This window comes from Cydia splendana, chromosome 6 (assembly GCF_910591565.1).
Source record: "Cydia splendana chromosome 6, ilCydSple1.2, whole genome shotgun sequence".
Taxonomy (NCBI): Eukaryota; Metazoa; Arthropoda; class Insecta; order Lepidoptera; family Tortricidae; genus Cydia; species Cydia splendana.
In genome coordinates, this window is record NC_085965.1 from 7,541,989 (window position 1) to 7,565,411 (window position 23,423).

The 23,423-nt window shown below is 37.6% G+C and overlaps 3 protein-coding genes across 3 annotated transcripts in view; 2 read left to right on the forward strand and 1 right to left on the reverse strand.

The window, feature by feature from the left end:
* Positions 1–3,130, forward strand: part of LOC134791329 (myosin heavy chain, non-muscle) — a 97,142-nt gene extending 94,012 nt beyond the window's left edge. The window contains exon 28 of the mRNA XM_063762345.1: positions 194–3,130. Within this exon, the coding sequence (XP_063618415.1) occupies positions 194–332 (139 nt within the window). The 3' untranslated portion in view covers positions 333–3,130. The remainder of the gene's footprint in view (positions 1–193) is intronic.
* Positions 3,131–4,891: 1,761 nt separating this feature from the next.
* Positions 4,892–8,379, forward strand: LOC134791310 (inositol monophosphatase 1). The gene has a single exon (XM_063762322.1). It carries the CDS (start codon positions 5,060–5,062, stop codon positions 5,888–5,890), a length of 831 nt encoding a protein of 276 aa, XP_063618392.1. The 5' UTR covers positions 4,892–5,059; the 3' UTR covers positions 5,891–8,379.
* Positions 8,380–12,722: 4,343 nt separating this feature from the next.
* On the reverse strand, positions 12,723–21,500 carry LOC134791281 (peroxidasin-like). Its single transcript, XM_063762271.1, has 11 exons — positions 21,115–21,500; positions 18,220–18,345; positions 17,264–17,603; positions 16,873–17,092; positions 16,512–16,689; positions 16,170–16,297; positions 15,765–15,947; positions 15,291–15,618; positions 15,021–15,152; positions 13,108–14,877; positions 12,723–12,922 (listed from the first exon to the last, which is right to left on the reverse strand). The coding sequence occupies exons 3-11, from the start codon at positions 17,543–17,545 to the stop codon at positions 12,766–12,768; spliced, it is 3,378 nt and encodes a 1,125-aa protein (XP_063618341.1). The 5' UTR covers positions 17,546–17,603; positions 18,220–18,345; positions 21,115–21,500; the 3' UTR covers positions 12,723–12,765.
* Positions 21,501–23,423: the final 1,923 nt, after the last annotated feature.

Sequence of the window (23,423 nt, forward strand, 5' to 3'; positions counted from 1 at the left end):
TACATAAAGTTAGAAAAGGACGCGTAGTCTATTTTGCGGGCGAAACACTGTCGCGCCGCTCCTATGCCAACTGCGCGCGTGTAATGCGAAAACGTTTCGCGAAAGACTTACGAATGACACATTCGCCACATCTGGTCGGTATTTATTACGGAGCCAAGTTCAGAAGACTAATGTTATAATCTGTATGTTGCAGGCGGCAAGGCGGCGGTCCCATCGGTCTCTCGAGCGGGTCGTCCTCGTCGCGCATGAAGCGGTCCTCGCTCGCGCCCGGCGGCGGCTCGGGCGACGAGTCGTTCGACGACGTCAACGACACCACCAACAGCGTCGAGTAGACCCTGACACGGCAACACGGCTCAAAACATGTAGGCCACACGTTTAACCTTCCAACGAATCAATTCTATTTGGACCTTAAATCATTGACATAAAGTTGACATTGAAACAACTGATGTAAATCAGCTGTGAGAGAAAATGTACGGGTTAGCGCCTGACAATAAGCTTACGATCAATGTCAGACAGAGACTTCGTTTTTGCTCAGCGTAGCATTTTTGCGTTATACTATGTATTTCAATCGGGTCAGCTAACTACATAGCACAAGCATTTGTCTCGCTTTGTCAAGAGTCTTATGCCTTGATTTAAATGAGAAACTTATTGTTTTTAACTGTTTTAACATTAATCATGTAGCAATGCCGAACTTCACTATTTCTTACCAATCAAATCTTTAAATTTAATATCTAGATTTATTACATAAAGTTGTCAATATCGCCTCATATAATCGCGAAGGAGTGCTTGCTATTTATCATTGCGTCTGGCTACATGATATATTTAAGCAAGAAGTTATTGCAAAGATGGTAGAGGTCTATAGGTTATGTACCGTAAAACGGGGTGACTTTAGGAAAGATTGGGGATAATTTGATAGTTTTAAAACTGCCACTAAATTAGCATTATTCATTATTTTCACGAACTGTTCGTGTAACAAGTTAGATTATTATACATTCTTGTTTACCTACTACTAATAATTCCGAATAAAATATGTTACGGCTGAAAAACTGAAACTTCGAAGTCGCCCCTGCATTTCAAAGTCACCCCAGTTTACCAGTACCCATTGAACAGGGTGATACAAATATTTCAACTTAATTTTGTATTTTTGTATCTAAAAATGCGTTTTATTTTCATTGTTATATTTTATTAAAATGATCATGTCTGTATCACGCCTGAAATACTTTCATTTTTTTTTGTTCATTTTGATTTCGAAGAGCAAAATTGTGGTTTTGCCTGCAGTAGTGAAGTTCGTATAAGTGTCGTTCGTCGAATGGTTAATCTCACAGAAAATTGTTATTTTGATATTATTACATTAAGTTTTTTTTTCATCAGCAGCAGAGAGATAACACATTTATTACATTAAATAATAAAATTTTAAACTTATTTAAAAACAGTTGTACGGTAGAAAGAAGAGAAATCTAATCTTCAAGGTTGGGTATTCCACAGCCGTCTTCAGATCCAAATCTTTCTATCCTTCTTCTCGTTCCTCTAATTCTTAGAGAGACCGCTCTGATTATTGATATTTGTATTATATTACATTAAGTTGAAAACTACGTTAAAATTGCCATTCATTATGTTTGTTTCCAATAGTAATTATAATGTTATATTGTTTTGAGGCCGTGTTGCTAAGTTAGTACAGAGTTAGGTCCGCGCCGTCAGTTTGTAATATATGTATTACTGTACACCCCAAACCATATCGCCTGATAATGAATTGTCCTAATGAAATAGAAACATTTTGCATGTCTGTTGTAAAAATATTTGCGACTTGGATGCGCCCATATCGGATTTGTTTTTATACGAATATTGTACATCTTTTTTTGTTTACTACACTGCAAAAGAGACAAGACGTGGCAAAAGTCGAGTTGTGTTAGTTATTTTGTTATTTAAGCAACTCCGATATGGATGCACCTTTAAATGTTGTTTTATGCATTTAACGGTCTGCGAATCTCTACGCATTAAATTTTTTTTACGCCATCATATCAAGCATTTTTATAAATTGGAGCATACACAGTCCAGTATTAATAACGGAACATTCCTGACAATGGAGAGTTTGCTATTTTACCTTTGACCTAGTCTAGCGGGTAAAATGTTGAAATTACTCATTGGGTGATATTGTGATGAAATTAAAAAAAAGAAAAAAAAAAGTATTATTAATAGTGGCAAAAGTACTTCATAGTGATTGGTTTATTTGAAGCGACTGAGTAATGAAGACTGTTGCGACAATATCGAGTCCCCCAAAAGCATTCTGGTTCACTTTTGCTTCCAAACTGGGCGCGTGCGATTGTCGACGTTCGACAATGTTCGATGTTCGACAATGTTCGACAACGCTCAGCCGCGCTCAGACGGTTGCTTGTACATGTAAATAATATCAGTGGTTGACACTGAGCGCTTAGTTGCCATACAAATTTAATGATACCTAGTAGTTAAGTAAGAACATGGAAGCTTTCGGTGTGTGGCGTGGTGGCGTGGCGGGGAAACTAGCAGTCAGTCCAAAAATAGACTAAAATCACTTTTGTGATTTATCAAGCTATTGTTGAACTGTCCAATGACTTATTGTAATAACTGCCCCAATACAACGATAATTACTACAGTATTTTATAAAAAAAATACAGTTTTATATACAGTACAAATCCTACCGTTGCCGCCACGCCTCGTGGGTGTTTTAACAGATTTTATTAACTATACCTTGTACTCCTTGGATTTGTAAATACACCGCTCTCGGCATGCGGGCAATGTTGCCAGGCGTCGACACGGCTTGCGTTACTCTTAGACTTAGATAAGACACATAGTAATAAATTGTGGCCTTAGGTTTTTATATGGTTAACATTCTCCTACGTGAGAAATTTTGATACACCCGATGTAACTTTGCGAGCATTTTATATGACTATTTACCGAAGTCTAATTATTATATAGTTTCTTTTTCTGAATAATAATATAAAATTTAAATGTAAGTAAACCATTGAAGCATAAACATATTTTACATAAATATTATATTTAATTATTAACAATTATAGATAATTGTAAAATTGGCCATAGGTTGTAACAAGTTATCAGTTGGTATGCCAATTAAACAATTTTTCATGATTTTTAATCACTGGTTTTATTTTTTGTCCGACGCATTTCCCTCAACCTGTTGCCGTATTATTAGGAGCAGGCAGGCTGCTTTACCACACCAGCTCGTGGAGGGTCTCTTTATTCTTCAAAAACTGATGAGAACGATGCATTTTATCTACAAGTGGCAGATTTTTGCTCCTTTTGGCTGTTAGATTTAACTTAACCCTTTATAAGGCCCCAGTTACACAGATATGCTATGCTACATTAAAGTTAAATACACTACCATGTTTGTAATGCACTGGGGAACACAACTACGGCAAAAAAAAACGAAATCATTAAGAAGAACATGTGGTCAATATATGCACTCAGCCTATACTCAGCCTGTTAGTGCACTTTGAGTTTTCAGATGATCTGTTTCCAATACACTACTGTTTCCAATATTCATTGACATTGACATAACGTGCTCCGTACAGACTGGCGTTTAATTGACTACATACGGTAAATCGAACATTATTGTGTATCTTGTAGTGGGTAGGATTAATATACGAATATCACTGAAAAAATTATAATCTGTGGCCCGTTTCACGATACAATTTACAAGCGGAAGTCTATCAAGGAGTTAGAAAGAGACTTCCGCAAAAAGTTCTAATTACAATACTTATCGATATAGCATGTAACCTTTTATAATTTTATTAATCTTAAGTGGCAAATGATACAAACAACGTAGTACAGTTATTGCAATTCACGATGGAGAGTGGATTTATCAAAATTAGACCTTGTCATCATCGCCACTCGCCATCGTGAATTGCAAGAGCTATAATTCAAATTATTAGATACAGCGACGTGTATATTTTTAATAGTATAATGGAAACAATGATGATAGCTTGCTTCCCTTGACAGGCATAGTGCATAAATTGACCACATACTATAAATTAATTACACTAAAATTAAATACTGCCCGAAAAAGTATGAATGAGGAAAGAAAGCCTGATACACTCGCTATATAATACCGTTATAGTTAAATAAAAAAGAGGATGTTCTTCTCCGTAAATGTTTATTAACTAAGTGATTTCCAAATCGTCTCTGCCTTATAAAGGGTTAAGTGATGATTTTGAATGTTACATACAATGATATATTTAATAGTGTTCATTTGGATTTGATTTGTTATGTTTTACAGTTAGTATTTTGTTCGCGTAGGTGTGGTGAAAATTTAAGTGTTTCACTCTTGAGGTAAAGTATATTTAACCCTCGAGCCTTGAACTTGAAACCCTTGCAACGCTTAGGTTTCCACTTTTCGAACCACTCGCTACGCTCGCGTGGTTCAATTTTGGGATTAGGATGAGGGGTTAAACAACAACTTTGGCAGCTTGTGCTTGTGAAACAAATAGGTATAGGTAGGATACTTAGGATATCTATAGCCTATGTGTCGCTTAACTTCAAACTCGGGTAAATATTCGACCCTGTCAGCAAAATCTACAGTGCATAATTGTTTTACTTCGTATTTTCTCGGAAACATTAGTATTTGCCATGCTGCTTCAGTCGACCTCAGTACTTTTTATACCGAGACTGATTGAAATAACACGTTCCTACGTTTCCGTGAAAATACGAGAGAAAATAATTATGCACTGTACCTTTTCTGACTACCAAAATCGCATATCTGACAAACGGATTTACCCGAGTTTGAAGTTAAGCGACTCATTTTATCCACTTGCTGCGCGTGTTTTGGAACGTAATAAAAACATATTGAAGGTCACAATTGTCATCTTCAGCTGTCAGTAGTGTCAGTCATGTCAATGTCAACTAAACCAATTCGCGACTGGCGATAGTGGAAATTCACAGGCTTTGGTTTACAAGAGTAATCACAATTTATTTATTTAATAGTATCATTAAATTAACTTGTTCTAAACAAGTTCTGGGTATTGCTGTACGGTTCGTTATTAAACCGTTCCGCGGGCACATTCGCACGATGGCAGACCAGTCTGTTTTAGTCGACGAATACTTCGAGTCGGCGCTGTCTTTGGTGAAAACTTCCGGAAACCTTATAAAAGATCATATTACTGGATGTAAGGACTTCGAATTGAAGTCGTGTGATATCGATTTGGTGACAGAAATAGATAAAAAAGTAGAAGAAACTTTGATTGGAGGAATTTCAAAATTATATCCCGACCATCAATTTATCGGCGAGGAAGCGGTGTCTGGTGGCGCTAAATGCGAGCTAACTGATGCGCCCACATGGGTGATAGATCCCGTCGACGGAACTATGAATTTTGTCCACGGTTTTCCACACAGCTGCATCTCATTGGGACTTCTTATCAACAAGGAGGCAGTTGCTGGTATTGTATACAATCCTATCCTGGAGCAGTTGTTCACAGCAAAGAAAGGTAAAGGTGCGTTTTATAACGGCCGACAGATACATGTATCTCAAATTAAGGAGTTGAGTAAAGCTTTGATCATGACAGAGGCTGGTACAAGTCGAGATCCAGAAAGACAGAAAGTTCTTTTTGAAAACTTTAAAATGATAATTACTAAGGCTCATGGCATTAGAACCTTGGGATCTGCTGCCTTGAATATGTGTATGGTGGCATTGGGAGGGGCTGATCTTAACTTTGAGTTTGGTATTCATGCTTGGGACATAGCTGCGGGTGACATTATAGTCCGTGAAGCAGGTGGGGTCTGCATTGATCCTGCTGGGGGCCCCTTTGATGTTTTATCTCGTAGGGTCTTGTGTGCAAGCACTGAAGAGCTGGCACAAGAAATGGCCAAAAATTTGAGCCAATTTTATCCTGAGAGAGATTAAATATATGGATATGATTAGAGTCTCATTATTGATGCTTATGTTAGTTAGGTAAGGTCAGTAAATTTAAAGTACTTGAAGGACATTGTTCCATATGAAGGACCATAAAATATTCTGTAGAAAACCAACTCAAATACTTTTGCTATAATATTGCAATTAAGTATTTAGTCACTATACACTAAGTAAATAAAGCAGTTTGTTCTACATGTGTATTATGTGTAGAATTTATTTAGGGCTACAATATTTCGTCAGGTGACAAGCAAAACTCACTAATTACTACCACAAGTTAATAGCCAGTGTGAACCATATTAATACCTAAATAAGGTTGTTTTTTGTTTAATATTTATTTAGTAATGAATGAGTTTTGCTTGTCACCTGATGATTTATGAGCAATGTACCTACTATGAATTATTATTTAATGGTTAATGTGACTAGTCTGTTCTAGAATTCATTGTACTTAATATTAGAATTTACAATATTATTTATTTGGATCACTATTTGATAGTGACTTTGATAAATACATGTAGTGAACAAAAATCATACCAAATGAATAAGACCATATAATACACAACATAATAGATACAATGATTTAAGACCAAAAATCTTGATATTTTTAAGGCATTTACTCATGAATGTATTTTTTTGTAAGATATGACTTTTATAGTAGGGTTAGTAAGGTCATTTAGCATGCACTTTAGTCTCAGGCGATGCCGCTTGGCACCATTGTTCCTTAGGTCAAACGAAGTTGATTTGGCCCAGTAGCCAGGAGATCGTACCATGCAGACCCTCCAAAAAGGGAGGATGAAAGGGTCGGCTCCCCAGGTCCAATCTATGCTATATTCCTTCCTAGTCTTAGCAACTAGGGCAAGTTATATATCATTTTCGTATAAATTAGGGACGAGGAATTCATTTTTGAAATAATGATTATGCCTTTCCATACAAAAAAAATATTTTTGTACAAAAAATGAAAATGTATGTAATTTTTTGTGACAACTTTGGATGTTACAATCACAGTGTGGCGATTTGCACTAAATAAAAATATGGACGATGTAGCCCATGTATTCTTTATTCTGGAAAATATCACTTTAAAGTAGGCATTCATAATTTTTTTCGTGATAAAACAATAATTTATAGCGCGTGGCGGTAAAGACTTCCATACAAATGGAACTATGCCCAAAGTCAAAGATTAAAAATGTTTACTAAAACACTGAATTTGGCATTTTAAAAGTTTAAATATAATGTTGTAATATTTTTTTCATGCGTTTTTGCCCTTTTTTGGTACAAATTTGTTGTTTTTATTTTTCTTCCATACAAACTTTCTCCCCCCTATTTCCCCCCCTTAAGGGTAGATAGTTTTAAATTAGTTTTTATTACTAACTTATATCTTTTTTAATTAATCAGTGTTCAAATTTTCAGGTGAAAATGTTTAGTAGTTTAGGATCTACATGTGTTTGAGCTAAAGACATTTTATTTCATAATATCCCATACATTATAATATCTAACGAAATTCTGCTTACTTCCAGACATCATACAATCTAAACCCCTGAAGATATGAAGCTGAAATTTGCAACATAAATTAAATGCAACAGGTTTAAGTTTGAGATAAAATAAAATTTTATAAAATCAACCCTTAAGGGGGGGAAATAGGAGGGAGAAAGTTTGTGTGGAAGAAAAATAAAATCAACAAATTTGTACCAAAAAAGAGCAAAAACGCATGGAAAAAATATTAAAACATTATATTTAAACTTTTAAAATGCCAAATTCAGTGTTTTTGTAAAAAATTGTAATCTTTGACTTTGGACATAGTTCCATTTGTATGGAAATCGTTACTACCGCGCTCTATAAATATTTTTTCTATTACGAAAAAATGTATGAATGCCTAAGATAAAGTGATATTTTTCAGAATAAAGAATACATGAGCTACATCGTCCAATTTTTTATTTAGTGCAAATCGCCACACTGTGATTGTAACATCCAATATTGTCACAAAAAATTACATAACATTTTCATTTTTTGTACAAAAACCATTTTTTTTTGTATGAGAAGGTATAGTAATTATTTCAAAAATGAATTCCTCGTCCCTTAATTATACGTAAATGATATATAACTTGCCCTAGTTGCTAAGACTAGGATGGAATATAGCATAGATTGGACCTGGGGAGCCGACCCTTTCACCCCCCCCCCCCTTTTTAGGGGGTCTGCATGGTACGATCTCCTGGCTACCGGGCCAGATCAACTTTGTTTGACCTAAGGAAATCGTGCCAAGCGGCATCGCCTTATAGGTTATCTGCCTTAACACTTTTGGTGCCTGGTGCCCCGTTTTCAGTACAAAATGAACACACATACGTGTTCTTTGCAGTGAATGTGTTAAATTATCAGTTTTTTTACTAGAATGGCTATGATCATTATTGTTATGGATTTTAATTTATTAGAAATTATAAGCATATAAAAATGTATATTCTGTTGTGATGTAATAAAATGATGTAATGTTGTATAGACTTTTATTCACTACAAAACTAGAATAAGTTATTTCAACTTAATATACAAAAAACACCTTTAGTATTTCCAAACAAACTTTATTCATGTTCAAAATACACATCATAATCAATATTATTCTATTCTTTATTAGTTTATGTAAAACAATATTCATATCTGTGATAAATTGATAACAAACTGTTTACAAGTTGATACACTTATATAACCATTGGTGGTTAGTTTCATTATCAAAATCAAAACATTACATTTTATCATCTTATGTACTTAATGTACTTAATTAAAATTCGTAACTATAGTGAGATTCTTCATCATTCAAGTAAATGTTAATAAATTCGTTGCTCTTTTTAAATATTGGTACAGTCAGCATTAAACTTGCTAAAATAAAAATAAAACCTTTTAAACAAAATGTTAATGGTTAATAAATGCTGACCACACTGATAAAAGCTTACATTCTATATTTAGATCAATCCTATATTTTGTCAGTTAAATAGAAAAGTTTAGAACAACAAAAGCTTTCCATAAATACGGATCTTTACGAAACCTCACTTTTCTACTTAACCAACATTGTCTTATGAACTAATTTAAATTATTGTCATACGTAGATCGCTCTCAGTCTGTTAAGTGTTAAGGGCCGTTATTCCGTGTCCATATAAAGTTAAACTGTTATTCGTGGGAATAATTCCTTAAATATCTGGATATAGAATAAGAGGCCCTAAGACCACTTATTTTGAAATATGTCATCGGTCAGTCACAGTCACGTAATATCAGCTGATCAGTGCAAGCTGCGGTCTTTATTTTGTAGTTTGAAGTTTAAAACGTCATCATCATGTTGTGTCTGTATTTTCTACTATACCTAACTAATCTACATATATCGCTATTAGTAATCTCATTTCACGTTCAATCAAATGATTCAGTCAGTACCTGTCGTTTACAGTCGGTCATAGTTAAAGACATTCAGTATCATAGTCAGTTAGGCAGTATCAGTATAGCCAGTAAAAGTTCATGACTGTCAAAATTAGTTACAGTCAGTGTCGTTATCACTTACTTAATGTAAATTGTTGGTATCATTTCTAGTCAGTCAGTAATTGTCACACTAAGTGCCACAGTCAGTCACTGCTATAAGTCAGTTAATATTGTTGTTATCTCTCTTGTCCAGTGAATTCAATTTCAAGTTTATTACGTAAGTAGTTATAGTCAATGTCAGGTCAGAAGTTGTAGTCAAATGTCAGTCAAAGTCAGTTACAGTCAGAGTCAGCTAATCAATATTCACTCATTGTCGATGTCGCTTAGTCGGTACTCTTTGCTTTTTTTAATAGTCTGTCGGTTATGTCAATACCTACTAGTAACGGTCAACTAGTCACCTGTAGTTAATCAGTGTCAGTTAGCCGGTATCTGATGCAGTCAAAGTCGGTCTCATTAGGTCATTAGCCAGTATAAGTTGCAGTCAGTGTCAATTTGTCGGTTGCCGTTAGTCAGTTTATGTTGCAGTCAATGTCAGTTATGTTAAGATCAGTGATAGCCCTGTACTACTATTATATACTGTAACTGTGTGTACTATTATATATATATACTGATTATAGTGCTAGTCAGAATCGGTTTCAGTCAGTGTCAGTCAACTAATATCTGTGATATTCAGCGTCAGTTAGTCAAAATTAGTGACGGTCAGTTAAAATTGGTTCGATTAACGAGCAGTCGGCCATAAGTAACTTTCAATGTCGATATCCGCACCAGAAGTTTGTCAAAATCAGTGGTAACTCATTGTAGTTGGGTCAATTGTAGTTAGTTAGATCAACGTAACAGTCAGTCAGTCAGCCAGTCAATGTTAGTCAGTCGTTATCCGCAGCAGATAAGTCAGTTACATTCGGTTATAGCGGCAGTTTGTCACAATCAGTGACGCTCAGTTATATTTAAGTAGTTTCACTAGCAGTCAGTCAGTCCGTGTCAGTTAATTATGTTAATATCAGTAACTTTCAATGTCAGTTAGTCAATATTCGCGGCTGATAAGTCGGTAGCATCCGGTTATAGCGCTAGTTTGTCAAAATCAGTCACGACGACGGTCAGTTGTAGTTAGTCAAATTAGCAAACAGTCAGTTGGCAGTCCGTATCAATCAATATCAGTAGCTGTCAATGTCAGATATAGCGGTATTCAACTTAGTTACCAGTAATCAGTTAGTCAATGTAAAAATCAGTAGGTATGTCAAATGCAGTAAAAATCAGTTTTATAGTTATAGTCAGTAAAAGTGACAATCAGTGTCAGTTGCAGCCAGTGGCAATTTGTCGGTTACAGTCAGGTAGTGTCAGTATTAGTTGCATTCAATGTCAGTTAGTCAAAATCAGTTATGTCCAGTATCAGTGATAGTTTAGTGTTATAGTCTGGCAAACTAATTTTGTCAGTAGAAAAACACAGCAATTCTGATAAAGTAGGCACTAAGGCTCGATCTTCCATGCAAATTTTAAATTTTACGCCTTTTTTTACTAACTTGATTTGGCAGACTAAGTAGGTATATTTAGTGACACCTAACTAATGTCTGCGACAGTCAACGCTCTACTTTAGTCAACATTCAGTATTTGACCGTCAATCTCAAAATGAGATGAGCGTTTCGTTGTCGTAGCACAAACGATTGGTAACTTGGCTAGGCACCCTGTAGTTTCAATGATACTGTCCAGTCAATATCTCTTTCAGTTCCAATTACCTAGTCGTACATTTCGGCCCTTAGCTTAGGTCTAATGGTCATTTATCACTTGTCGTTACAGTCGAGTTGTCTTATTGTCTTGTTTCCGTCAGGTCTTCAGTAATACTTTTTACTTTCAATTAGTCAGTGATGTCCGTTAAATAGGTTAACATATATATAGGTAACTTATTTATATTTTTTTCTTGGTCTTGTCCAATTGTCCAATGTACAGTTTCGTTAAATGTCTGTCGGTTAGTCGCATTATTCAGTCACAATTTGTTTAAGTTTTCAGTCATTCTACCAGCTCAGACGAGTCACTCAGATGAGTCTAGTCCTAGGACTAACTAGTCTTAGTCATTCGTCATTCTCATAAGTTTACCGTACGAAGGGGCAGTTTCGATTGTAAGTTGAGTCACGTACACTACTCATTGTCATAATAATCGGTCAGCTTCGATATTAATTTGTCGGTCAGTCATTTATTCAGTCAGTAGTTTACCAATTATGCTACTTTCAGTCATTTTGATGCAGTTAAATTCGGTCCAGTCTAGACTTAATGTGCAAATTACAAATAATGTGTTAACTGTTAAGTTCCCAATATGGTTTAGTTATTAGTCATTCTAGCCTAAACTAGTCATTGCTATGACGTCCAATCAAAAATAATTTAAATTCGCTTTCGTGTCGTAGGCATTATAAACTTTGATATATGTGAATATGTCTGTCAGTCAGTATTTTATAGTCTCAAGTTGTTTCAGTTTGTTTTCATTCATCTAGTCCTTTTAAATTTAGCTATTGAATTTCAAATTTTGTGAATTATACAGTGATCTGGAAATAAATAGTTCGTTGCGTCAGTGAGCTCTTGTCTACGCTGTCATCATAGTCATAAAACATGGTCTTCTCTTCCCAGAGTGACACAAGTCTACGTCACAATAACATTGCCACTTTGTATAGCGCTATTGCATACTATTATATAGCGCTGTCGCATGATGACGTAGGCATGTGTCAGTCACGTGGTCGGAAGAGAGTACCAGGCGGAGTATATTATTATACCATGGCTGTCATTAAGTAATAACATTTCAAACAGTTTAGTCATACCTACACCTGTCTGCCCGTCACGTCCGTCATTGTAATTCATGTCATGAATGTCTTGAGCATCATTGATGATTTCATACACTCCCTGTATTTGTTGTCCTTGCCGACGTGATAGTTGATTGGTCAACTTTTGTCACGGTACTCATGCCAGAAGATCGTATCTAATGTCACTGTGACAATCCACGAAGTGGCACAGAATCAAATTCTTTCACTGTAGGTAACCTTATTAAGTTCTATGGAACATTGACTAATTTCTCATGGAGTATCGCCGTTATTACATTAACGTACGTATTTTTAATGTCTTCAATGTTTTTGCACGTTACCTACAACTCTTTACTTATTTTCTTAAGTCTTATCATCTGTCTGTCGTTTATAACTAATCACATTGTCAACAAAGTTAAACACGCTTTTCTACCTATTTACAATGAAATTTACAGCTTGTTTGAGTAACATCATGATTGATCAAGCTTTATATTATAATGGCGTTATTCATTAACTCGCTCCAAGCCTTAATTAGCTATTAATTGTTTGTCTTGATCTGTTATTTTGACGTGAACATAAATGAACGAATTGAGGCTTGTAAAGTTTAAGAATAAGGGGTAAATAGGTTTTTTTTTTGGCTTAGTGGTTTTTTCCTGGACGTCGCCTCCTTAAGCTGCCGAAGTTGAAAGGTCTGGGGATTTCCTTTAATGCGTACGGATCGATTTTCATCGGTGGCATGCGGTGCGGCAGACCCTCGGGCAACTCTTTCTCTTCATATGTCGCCCATTGAGACGGACTGAAACAAACACACGTAATTTTATATTTCGTTAAAACAAATGAGTGGTCGTTGAAGATTATATCGACTAAATTAAAAACAGAGAGGGTAAAATCGATCAAGTCTGCGGAGTAGAAGAAGAAAAAATAAGGAAATATTGCTTCATTAATATGTTTTGGGTTATACTTTTAGATAGTGCCACTTACTTGTTTTCACTGGGTATCACTTGGAAAGCCACCGACGGTGTCTTAGCCGGACTTGATGGCTTGGCGATCTTCACCCTCAGTCTCTCCGGATCGGGGATCGCCGACTTTTCCTCTGCCTCTTCCAGCAGCGCCAGTTTGTTAGCCGACGATCTTTCCTCTATCATCACTGGCACTGGCTGCCCTGGGCTGTTATAGTTTTCTTTTAATATTTCCTTCTTTTTAGTCTCGTTAGCAACTTCGTCTGTCAAATTAGAGTCTGGATATTTTCGTAAAACGTTCCTAACAAAGTAATATTTGCTGTTCGTCTTTGAGTAGTCAGGTATTTGATCCTCATCGTAACGTCTTGTCGGTCTCAAATTGTTGTAAGGTTTTGTCGCAGTCTCGTAATGGAAAAATGTCGACAGTTTCATGTTTTTCTTTTCGTCCGTATCTAGTCTGTCGTCTTCATAAGTCGAGAAGTCTTTACTTATTACTTCGTGTCTAATTGTCTCAGTAGAGTCCGTTTTTGTCTCTTTGTCATTTGTCATGTCCCCTTTGTATGTACCTACATAACCAAATGTTACTAGTTTGTATGGATTTACAGTCGTCAGTTTAATATTGTCATTAACGGCAATTTTGTCAATAGTTGCGTCAGTTTTCGTAGTAGATGTCTGGAATTTGTCATTTGATCTAGCAGAAGAGAAATTATTGTCGTTCGTGTTAGGTATGTTTTGTCTGTAGTTATGATTCTCCTTTTTACCTTCAAGGCTAATATTGTAATCGTCGTTTTTATCGTCGTGTCTGTTGTAATTGTCATTCCTATCGTCTTGTTTGTCGTAGTTGTCATTTCTGTCGTCTTGTCTATTGTAATTGTCATGTCTGTCGTCGTATCTGTTGTAGTAATACGGTTTGTTTGGTCGACCGTACGTGTCGTCATAAGTCTGATACGTCACTTTCACTACGTCCCTGTCGTGCGTCCGTCTTGTTGTTGGTCGTCTTGTCGTAGTTCTTCTTGTCGTGTCTCGCCAAGACTGTGTGGGTCTAGGCACGTAATTTATTAAGTAAGTATATTTATCAATGTTTTCAGTCACAGCTATTACTGGTCTGTTATAGGGTCGCTTATGTTGTAAGTTATTTATAACTACAGATTGCACACTATGTACTTCCTCGTCATCGTCATAGTCATTCCCGTATTGTTTTGTAGGCTTATTGTGATTGCGTCGCGCGTCAGCTTCTTCATATCGACGACTTTTGTTTTTAAAGTCAAGTTTGTCGTCTATCTTTTGTACAGTCTGTTCAGTTGTCTTTATTACATCTTTTTCAGTCAATGTTGCGTTTTTGTCTTTAATACTGTCAGTTTTATTTTGTCTATGTGTAGGTTTCGGTCTAGTCGCATTATGAGTATTATTTGCAAAAGGAAATGGTTTCTTTTGAGGAGTTTTAGTAGTAGCAGTCAATTTTTGAGGCTTTTTTGTGGTAGGGTGTTTTGTTGTAGATCGTTTGGTAGTTGTAGTAGTCTTTCTCTTTGGTCGCTCAGTGCTTACGTCGTCTGATTTATTAATATCATTGCTTGTGTTAACGTCAGTCCATGGCGATAAATCAAAATTGTTCAGTAAGCTGTTAAGGCAGGATATCCGATCGTTGTTAGTGTTGTCTGCAGAAAGGAATACGAAAGGTTGAATGCTGTCTATAGTGTCAAGGGTACGACACAGGATCTGGGCAAACGATATCCTACGTATCTGCTGTAATTGTGCCGGTGTTAAAGACGATTCGAAGCCTCCGTTCTCATACCTAAAACAACATACACTTTAAATATACGTACCTATTCAGTATCGGTATTATGTCATGAATAATGAAGCTATATTATTTCTACTGACTCACAACCAAAATACAGTAGGTAGGTAGTTAGGTACTGATTCACCTATTGAACTTACCAGAATCGATCTCCTTTCCGAAGATTCGAGAACTGTTGAGCGATAATGCAGGCAAATGTAGGGCCCACCAGCCCACCCACCACCGGCCTTTCAGACATGCCTGCTGTAAACAGATCAATGTCATCCACGTGCCTGAAACAACAAATCAATTAGATTGAGAAATTAACTAATAAAGTTTATTAATCTACTTCTTATGACGAGATGGACTTCTCCTAAATTTGAATATCTTTATACATTTTATTTGAGAGTATTAAATAGATTTGTAGGTACCTGTATAGACTCTGCAATCTTCTCACTGCACGTGGCGACATCACTCTCAACAAGTCCTCAAACTCATTTATCGGTGACAGACCACACGGCTCCCGCCAAGCTGTATAAGGTGCGATTCCGTGGTCTCTCCCCCTCTGAATATTGATAGCGGCCAGATCCATCCCGAAGTCGAAAGAGGGCGTTTGGAAAAGGTGGTTGGTCAGTTCTTCTGTGATGAACTCGTCGCGTTTCTGGATTGGCTGGTTTACCATGCCGAGGAGGAGGCGGTCGACGGCGCCCATGCTCCAGATGTTGGAGGGGTTGGTGAGTTCGTCATGGAGAGAGACGTCTGAAAAGAGGTATTTGACACTTAGTTCTTGAAGGTTATATCCAATGACCTTTTCAAAGGTTATATCCATGTAGATGGGGCAATAATAGCCTGACATCAATTAAAGGGTCAATGTAAGAAAAGAGTGGTTTTAAACCAAAACTTACTGTTTTGCATCGGCCTGTGAAACCGGTCGTACCGCACCATGGATGGCTGCACCAGGCTATGACCGAACCGAAAGGCAGCCGAGCCGAATGAGCTCGCAGGGCTTGGGTTGATTTTCGGGCTGTAGCCCTTGTAGTAGCCCTTCTTTAAGGGCTCCAGGTCGAACAGACGCATCACTTCTTGACCTGGAAATAAGGAAATGTAATTAGAACAAGAACATGTATTGCCAGCCTTTTTTGGCATTAGTAAAGTTACGACAGGTGGAGAAAATGGGAAAATGGTAGGGTCAATCAGTCGTCACCTTCAAAGTACCTAACAAAGAAAGAAAAAGGTGCTGTAGAAACACATCTAACTATAAAGAGTATCAATGTTGGTTATGGACTGTGAAAATGTTAGTAATGACTGACCTAATACTATTGGCAGGAATTCTCTGTAGGTTATATGCTGGATCATCGCACCGACAATCTTCCGCGTCTCCTGGTATACTTTCTCATCGCTCCAGTGAGGGTTTAGATGCGCCAGTTCTTGCGCCATCCTGTATAAAAGTGATTTTGTAACAATCTAAAGTAGGTAAGTGACATCAACTTAATCTGAACAGCATCAGAACTTGTCACCTGATAGATCTGCTATTCTAATATTACAATTTTTTTGCTATATATATCAGCGTGGAAGAGACCATAATTGCCTGTTTCAATCGGATTACTAGAAAGTTATGAAGCCTGGCAGAATAAAATATCTTGTGATGTTACCTATTATGCTGCCTAAGCCACACAATGTGGGCGGCGACAAGTCCAGGATGCTCGTTGACCCTGGCGTCTCCTGACTTGAAGCAGTCGGAGGAGACGGCGCCGCCGCGGCAGAGCTCGTCTCGTCTCTCGGGGGGAAGCAGTGGACGCCGGTTCTGGACGCGTCCGTACTGGAGCATTCCTGGAGAGCAGATGAAAAAATTATCAAGTTGCAGAGTTCGAGTTCGAAGATGTTTCCTAGTGAACCTTTAGGTCTTGGACATATTGGCATTGGCTTATAGGTAGTTGTCGAATTGACTGTCTTATAGTGTTTGATAAACTTTTGCAAGATTGTGGATCAAGTTGGATCATGATGTTGCCGTACCGTTTCTAAACAGCCTCAGCTTGTCCGACTGTCGCGCCGAGCTGGCGTAGAGCGGCGACCCGTCGATATAAGCTGACACCTGGTTCATCTGCTCGCGCCAGCCCAGGGCACAGTCGTCGCGGGGTGCGGGGGACGACCGGACGAAGTCCAAGCATCTCACTCCCTTTGGTCCATAAAATGGATCGGAGGGGGGAACTTCGATGGGCATGCATTCAGGGTGCTATGCAAAAATAAAAAGTTTTAATGTATGTATGTGTGAACGTTTTGGCAAGTAAACTTTGAGAACAACATTTCGTTTGTCAATAGAGAAGAGCAGGTCTTCAGTCTTAAATTTATCATCCCTTCAAGACTTAAACTGATGTCTAAAAACACTAAATTAGCAAACACTCACCAAGAACTCTCGAGGAACGAAGTCCCGGCCACCATCTTTACAGCACCGCGGCACCGAGCCGTTGAACCCTCGCGACTGCGATGACGACGTCACATCATGGTCCAAGAACTGCCCCCACTGCATCAGCAAATGCGTTATACCCGGGGTTTCCACGTGCTGGTCTTCATGGACAGTGGCGCTGATCTCTCTGGCTGAGGGTAGAGCTGAGCCGAAAACCGAACGGCGGGGCGCTTGGATGCCATCGGAGTAAGAGGGGGGAAGGAAACGCTGGACGGGGGTCATAGTGGAACCCCATCTTGGGCGGTTCACATTGTTGCAGGTGCCATCATGTGTTCGGTACCTAGAACATAATGTTGAATTGTCACAATGAACGTTTGAATAACTGATTTGCTTTGTAAATGTTTGTTGTCAAGTGCCGATAGAGCGAGGTGACACCATTGTTGTAAATCTACCTATTGTGTTGAGACCACAAGACGTACAGATCGATAAAATGAAAGATGTTAACAAAGTAGATTGTACCGTTGGAATAGAACTTCTATAGTCTATCGTGGTAGAGTTGTAGTTGCGAATTTTAAGATTTTGTTAGATGGCGTAGAGTAATGACCGCTGAATGTTTAAGATATTGTTCTCTGTTGAGTTGACCTTGGTGCTCAACTGCTCAGTTGCTCACAGCGAACCCCGGTCAGTTACATGATCATGTCACCCTACATTTTGGGGGCGTGAATGTAAATATCTGGCATAATGCTAAGAAAATATATGACACAACACTCGCGGAAGTCAGTTTCAAAATACCATCGTCCACTCACTTTACTGAAAAAATTTAAACCTTGCATAAATAAGAACAAGACAGGAGAGCTGACATCTTGGATAACAGAAGCAAGTTCGTGGAAATTTACTATGAGTTATCCTTCAAAAATAAGGCTGGTCACTACAGACGAATGTCAACATATACCAACCTCTTAGAAGCAGGCGGGCATTTGGGCGCGCCCCGTAGGGGGCAGTGCTGCAGCAGCGGCGACTGCCGCAGCGCGCTGGCAGCTGGGAACTGAGGGTCCTCCGTGCGGCTCTCCAGGCCATCACCGCTGTGAACAAGACACTACTTAATTTGGGAAATCTGGCTAGTCACGTGCCCCGTTTTAGGCAGAAATCTCAATGCAAGAAAATTCAGATTTAAATTTACTTGAAGCTTGGGAAGGTGATTAGAAACATTACATACCTACATGTGGGTGCTATAATTAAATTCCTAGCTTATGACCCCAGGCAAGGAGAGAAAACGCTTTTAGTGTTGACTTGTTGATGTTGAGCTAACAAGGTAAAGTTGTTGTCCTGGCTTGTAGCTAGATTATTATTGCGGAGACGGCTTGTAATTATTTAATTGTTACGATGCTACGCTTTACGCCTTCTCATCCAACTGATCCAATATGTATTTCTTAACTTTAATTTATAAGTCCCTAATCCGCATTGGGCTAGCGTGGGGACTATAGCCCAAGCCGAGAGAGCGCATGAGAGGAGGCTTGTGCCCAGCAGTGGGACGTATATAGGCTGAATTATTTATTTATTTAATTTATATTCCACTCAGCAGCAGTGGTCAGCTACCTCGCGGAATTCAATATTGTATTCATAAATGTCACAGTCGAATCCGGTCCACTCTCACTCTATAAATTCAATAATTTATTATTAGATAACCTATTCGAATCGACCTTTGCGAGACAAAATATGTGGGCCAAAACTTTAAAAATTACCATAAGTAACGAGAGTGAAAACATACCTATCAGTTGTTAAGATATGCTTACGATCATCTGAAGCGGAAGTCGCCGGAAGTGTGTTAGGAAAGCGAATTATACTTAAAAATTATAATAATTGGGAAATCTCGCGGTTTCACGAGAATGCCAAATTAGCTTATAATGAGAGAAACAACGCTACAGTGATTACGGTCAGAGTATAATAACGCAGTAGACAAGTTGTAGTTTTGCCGCTGATTTAGTGTCGCTTGGTAATCTATTTTAAAATAGTGTCTAAATGTTAGAAAAGGTAGGTAGTAGAAGTTGATGATTTTTCAGACACACGCTACCTAGTGACTTAATTAGATACTTATATACTGTACAAACCGTTGTAAAAGTGGCACTGGTAAAACCCGTAGATAGATACTTGTGCGACTGTGCGTGTTTGTATTGTAGGTATAAACAGTTGTTAGCGCCATATCGCGCTAATACTTAGTTAAGATGTCCTACCATTCATTGACTATACGAAGTATACGTACAACAATAGCATTCCTTAAATAACCAACGAGAAAACCAACAAAATATTGAAAGCTGATCAGTTTAAACTAAACCAGTTCCCTTACGTAACCACATGAAAATTAATATGATAAACGCACGCATGATAATTCGCCGCGCGCAGAGAAAGTGAAACCACTTTCGACTCCGGTGCAGGTTCGATAATATGACGCGCTTTGTTGTGCGTGTTGTAATATTCAATTATTTGCCCTGGGGTGCTTGTGGACGTTATGAATAGCAATACAATTATGGCCGGTTTTATGCGCTACATTCTGAAGTATGACCAGAGCGTTTCCACAATATATCGGATGACCCTTGGCGAAAGACTGTTACTACTGCTAGAGTACTCTACTTTCTCGCGTGGTCCCGGCTTTTTGCCACGGCTCATGGGACCCTGGGGTCCGTTTGGCAACTAATCCCGAGAATTGGCGTAGGCACTAGTTTTCAAGACCTTTTATTTTTGCATTAACGCTCTCTTTTGAACAACAAACAATATTTTATATTTATTTTACTTCTTTGTCTTCTTTTCGATATCGGGTCGATGATGAGAAAATGCTCTTACTCGATGTTGCCATTAAGTGATGGCTATGGAGGTCGTTATATCGACCCCTCTCCGCTACTCTGCTACCCAAAGCTTATTTGGTAGAGATCGCTTTTAAAATAATTATAATATCGCCCTGTCCGTCGTGTACCTATTAGGTACCTACGTACCTATCTTTTATTGAGATATTTTGGATACACCCCTATGACCTAATGTATTGTTAAATACGTCTGAAGATATAGGTATGTAGTCATAATTTTTTTGAGGTAGGTACCTCAAATATACCTAATTGGAAACGGATTAAACCCAAAAGGTAGCTCTCCTGTTTCAAAAAGTGTGTGTGTTAAGGATTATTTGGGTCTACCTACAAGGTTTTTAAAAACACACACATCTTACTCAAAAATATGTGTCAATTGTTTCATAGCTCTTATGTCGGCGAATTAAGGACATATTATTGAGTTATTTGTTGCACCCATATTTTTACAATTCACTGTAGGTACATTACATACCTACAAGATTTGATTGCCCTGAAAGTATTAACATAGAATATAAAATGATATATATATAAATGATATGTATAAAAGAAGTTTCTTGAAATCTGTAGATTATAAAAGTTTTAAATAGATAGTTTTTAACGAAACTGTCTTTAGATACGAATTAATTAACTTCTCGTAAATGCAATTTTCAAATAAATACTCTCAATTAAATAACGTTTAAAAGGTAAAGTACTACATACATACATATTAAAAACATTTAAAGGACTTAGGTTTATCGAATTTAAACTGTCGTGAGACATACTAAGATTAAAATATAATGAAGGACTTATAATTAAGGATTTAGGACTTAAGTTGTTAAATAAAACCTTATGCTTTATGTAACGGTGATCTAATTGAAAATTTAATTTATTGAGTTTGTTGTTCTTCCGTTTTTAGACCAGTCAGTCTTAAACGAAACGTTAAGAATAGCGTTAATGTTAACAGTACCTACCTAAGTTTATGCAGATATTCCATCATTAAAAAAATATATCTACTAACCTGATTTTCCCTCAGCTTACAAAAATCCAGTCAGTCAAATGTCAAGTATAGTCACTGTCACTGGTCATCGTCATTCTGTCACAAGTCACCACCCCCTCACAAGTCACATATCACAAATTCGTCAGTAAGTAAGTCACTTTAGGTCACAAAATCGTCATTCAGTCACATTTTAATTATTGAGTCACGAGCGATCTGTATGTCACAAAAATGACCACATCGTTTCTCAGTCATTGCAGTCTTAAAGTAGTCAGTCTCAGTCTTAAAGCATGTTTGTAGACAGTCTTGACCGAAGTCTCGTAGAACTTGTCTTTAGTTTGGTTGACTAGAGCCGCGCGCGGCGCCTGCGCGGCGCGGCGTGGTACTGTGTGCGCGCGCTGGTACTCTGCGCTCAAATACTACCACTTCCAAGCTCCCAAGCCGCGGTTGCAGCGTTGACAAAGTGCACAACTAATTGAGTTTTTCTGAGTAGGTATCCGATTGCAATTAGCATGAGTTTATTGGTTTAGGAAATGCGTTTGCTATTCACAGACTTTTGCTACGGTTCAGGTCAAGGCAGTTAGCCTCCCAGAGATTAAAAGCCGGAGATCGCGTTTTCAAAGTACTTAGTACATATATACATACATACATACGAGATTTTTAAACTTAAATTAACGAACCCGTACCACCGAACAGAAAAATAAACTTAAGAGCTACCTACAGTAATCTTTTTTTTCGGATGTACCTACATACACATTAACACATTTTAGAAAAAGGTCCCTTCTTTGGACAAAACAACAAAAGTTAACGACCGTATAATGTCACGTATACATATGTACCTACATAATATAGGTATTACGTTTTTCTTACATGAGTCTCAAGTAATGAAAAAACCGGGCAAGTGCGAGTCGGACTCGCACACGAAGGGTTCCGTACCATTATCTATAAAAACGGTCACCCATCCAAGTACTGACCCCGCCCGACGTTGCTTAACTTCGGTCAAAAATCACGTTTGTTGTATGGGAGCCCCACTTAAATCTTTATTTTATTCTGTTTTTATAGCGGCAACAGAAATACATCATCTGTGAAAATTTCAGCTGTCTAGCTATCACAGATCACGAGATACAGCTTGGTGACAGACGGACGGACGGACAGCGGAGTCTTAGTAATAGGGTCCCGTTTTACCCTTTGGGTACGGAACCCTAAAAAGGTATCCCGCCTGTAAGAGTGCAGCGTAAAAAAATGTTAATATATTTTGAAATAATCAGGTTACAAAAGATGGGTTCTTTGCACAGTTCACAAAGACAACGAAGACGATGATTTCTGCTCAAGCATAAATTTTCGCTGAACATACATTGGAGGTCAAATCGGTAGTTCTTTAGTTTCTCATTGGTCCTAAGTTGATCCATGCTGAAAGCGACACACCGTGTTTTAAAGGCAATTATGGATTTTTGCTCTAGAATGAGAATTGAAATATTTTCTCTTCCGCAAATAACCACAAACATTTTACGAACTTCATAGTTCGATAGGATGCCACTGATGCCAGTTGGCAGTTTGAAATCGCACCAGTTTCGGTTTCGGTTATCGGTTTGGTAATAATAATTTGTAATAATCCATCTGTTACGAGCAAACGCAATATAACCTCCGTTGCGTGAATTGGGTAAATTGTCGCTTTGTTTTAAATCTAACTCTTACGCAGTTCGGGTATTGAATCGAAGACAATCGAATAGAACAGAAAACGAAACAACAATCGGGTCATTGGTCGATTTATTGGCATCGATTTGCAATTGATGTAGACAGATCCTTATTTTCAGATGTTGAGCAAACCTATGGGATACAAATATGCATTGAAATTAAATATATTCTTAAGAGAGCAAGACAGAAATCTGAATTCGTGCTTGTTTCAGTATACATATAAGTATTATAAACTTCGTCTTTTAGACTTGCCAAGGTTGGCCCACCATGTAAATACCACATCCAAACATTCACATCACATTGATTTACATAAATCCAAATTGAAATTCAATTTTTCATTAAATTATAGAATAGGTAAGTATATAGGTACCTAAGCTACCCACTTAAATACACATTTGACTGACACTGCTGAACTAGATCGAAAACTAGGACTAAGGGCGACTTTTGCTGTAGAGCTATCTATCCACTACTGATTGAAACGATTTTGTCGCAAATAAAAGTATATTAACAAAATGTTGTGATTTTAACAGGGTACTACTGTAAAAAGCAATCATGAGTGTGAAGATTTTTTTCGAGTCGCACCTAGCGATTTAAGTTTTGGGAAAGTTTTTGTAAGATGTGTTTTGTATATCGAGAAA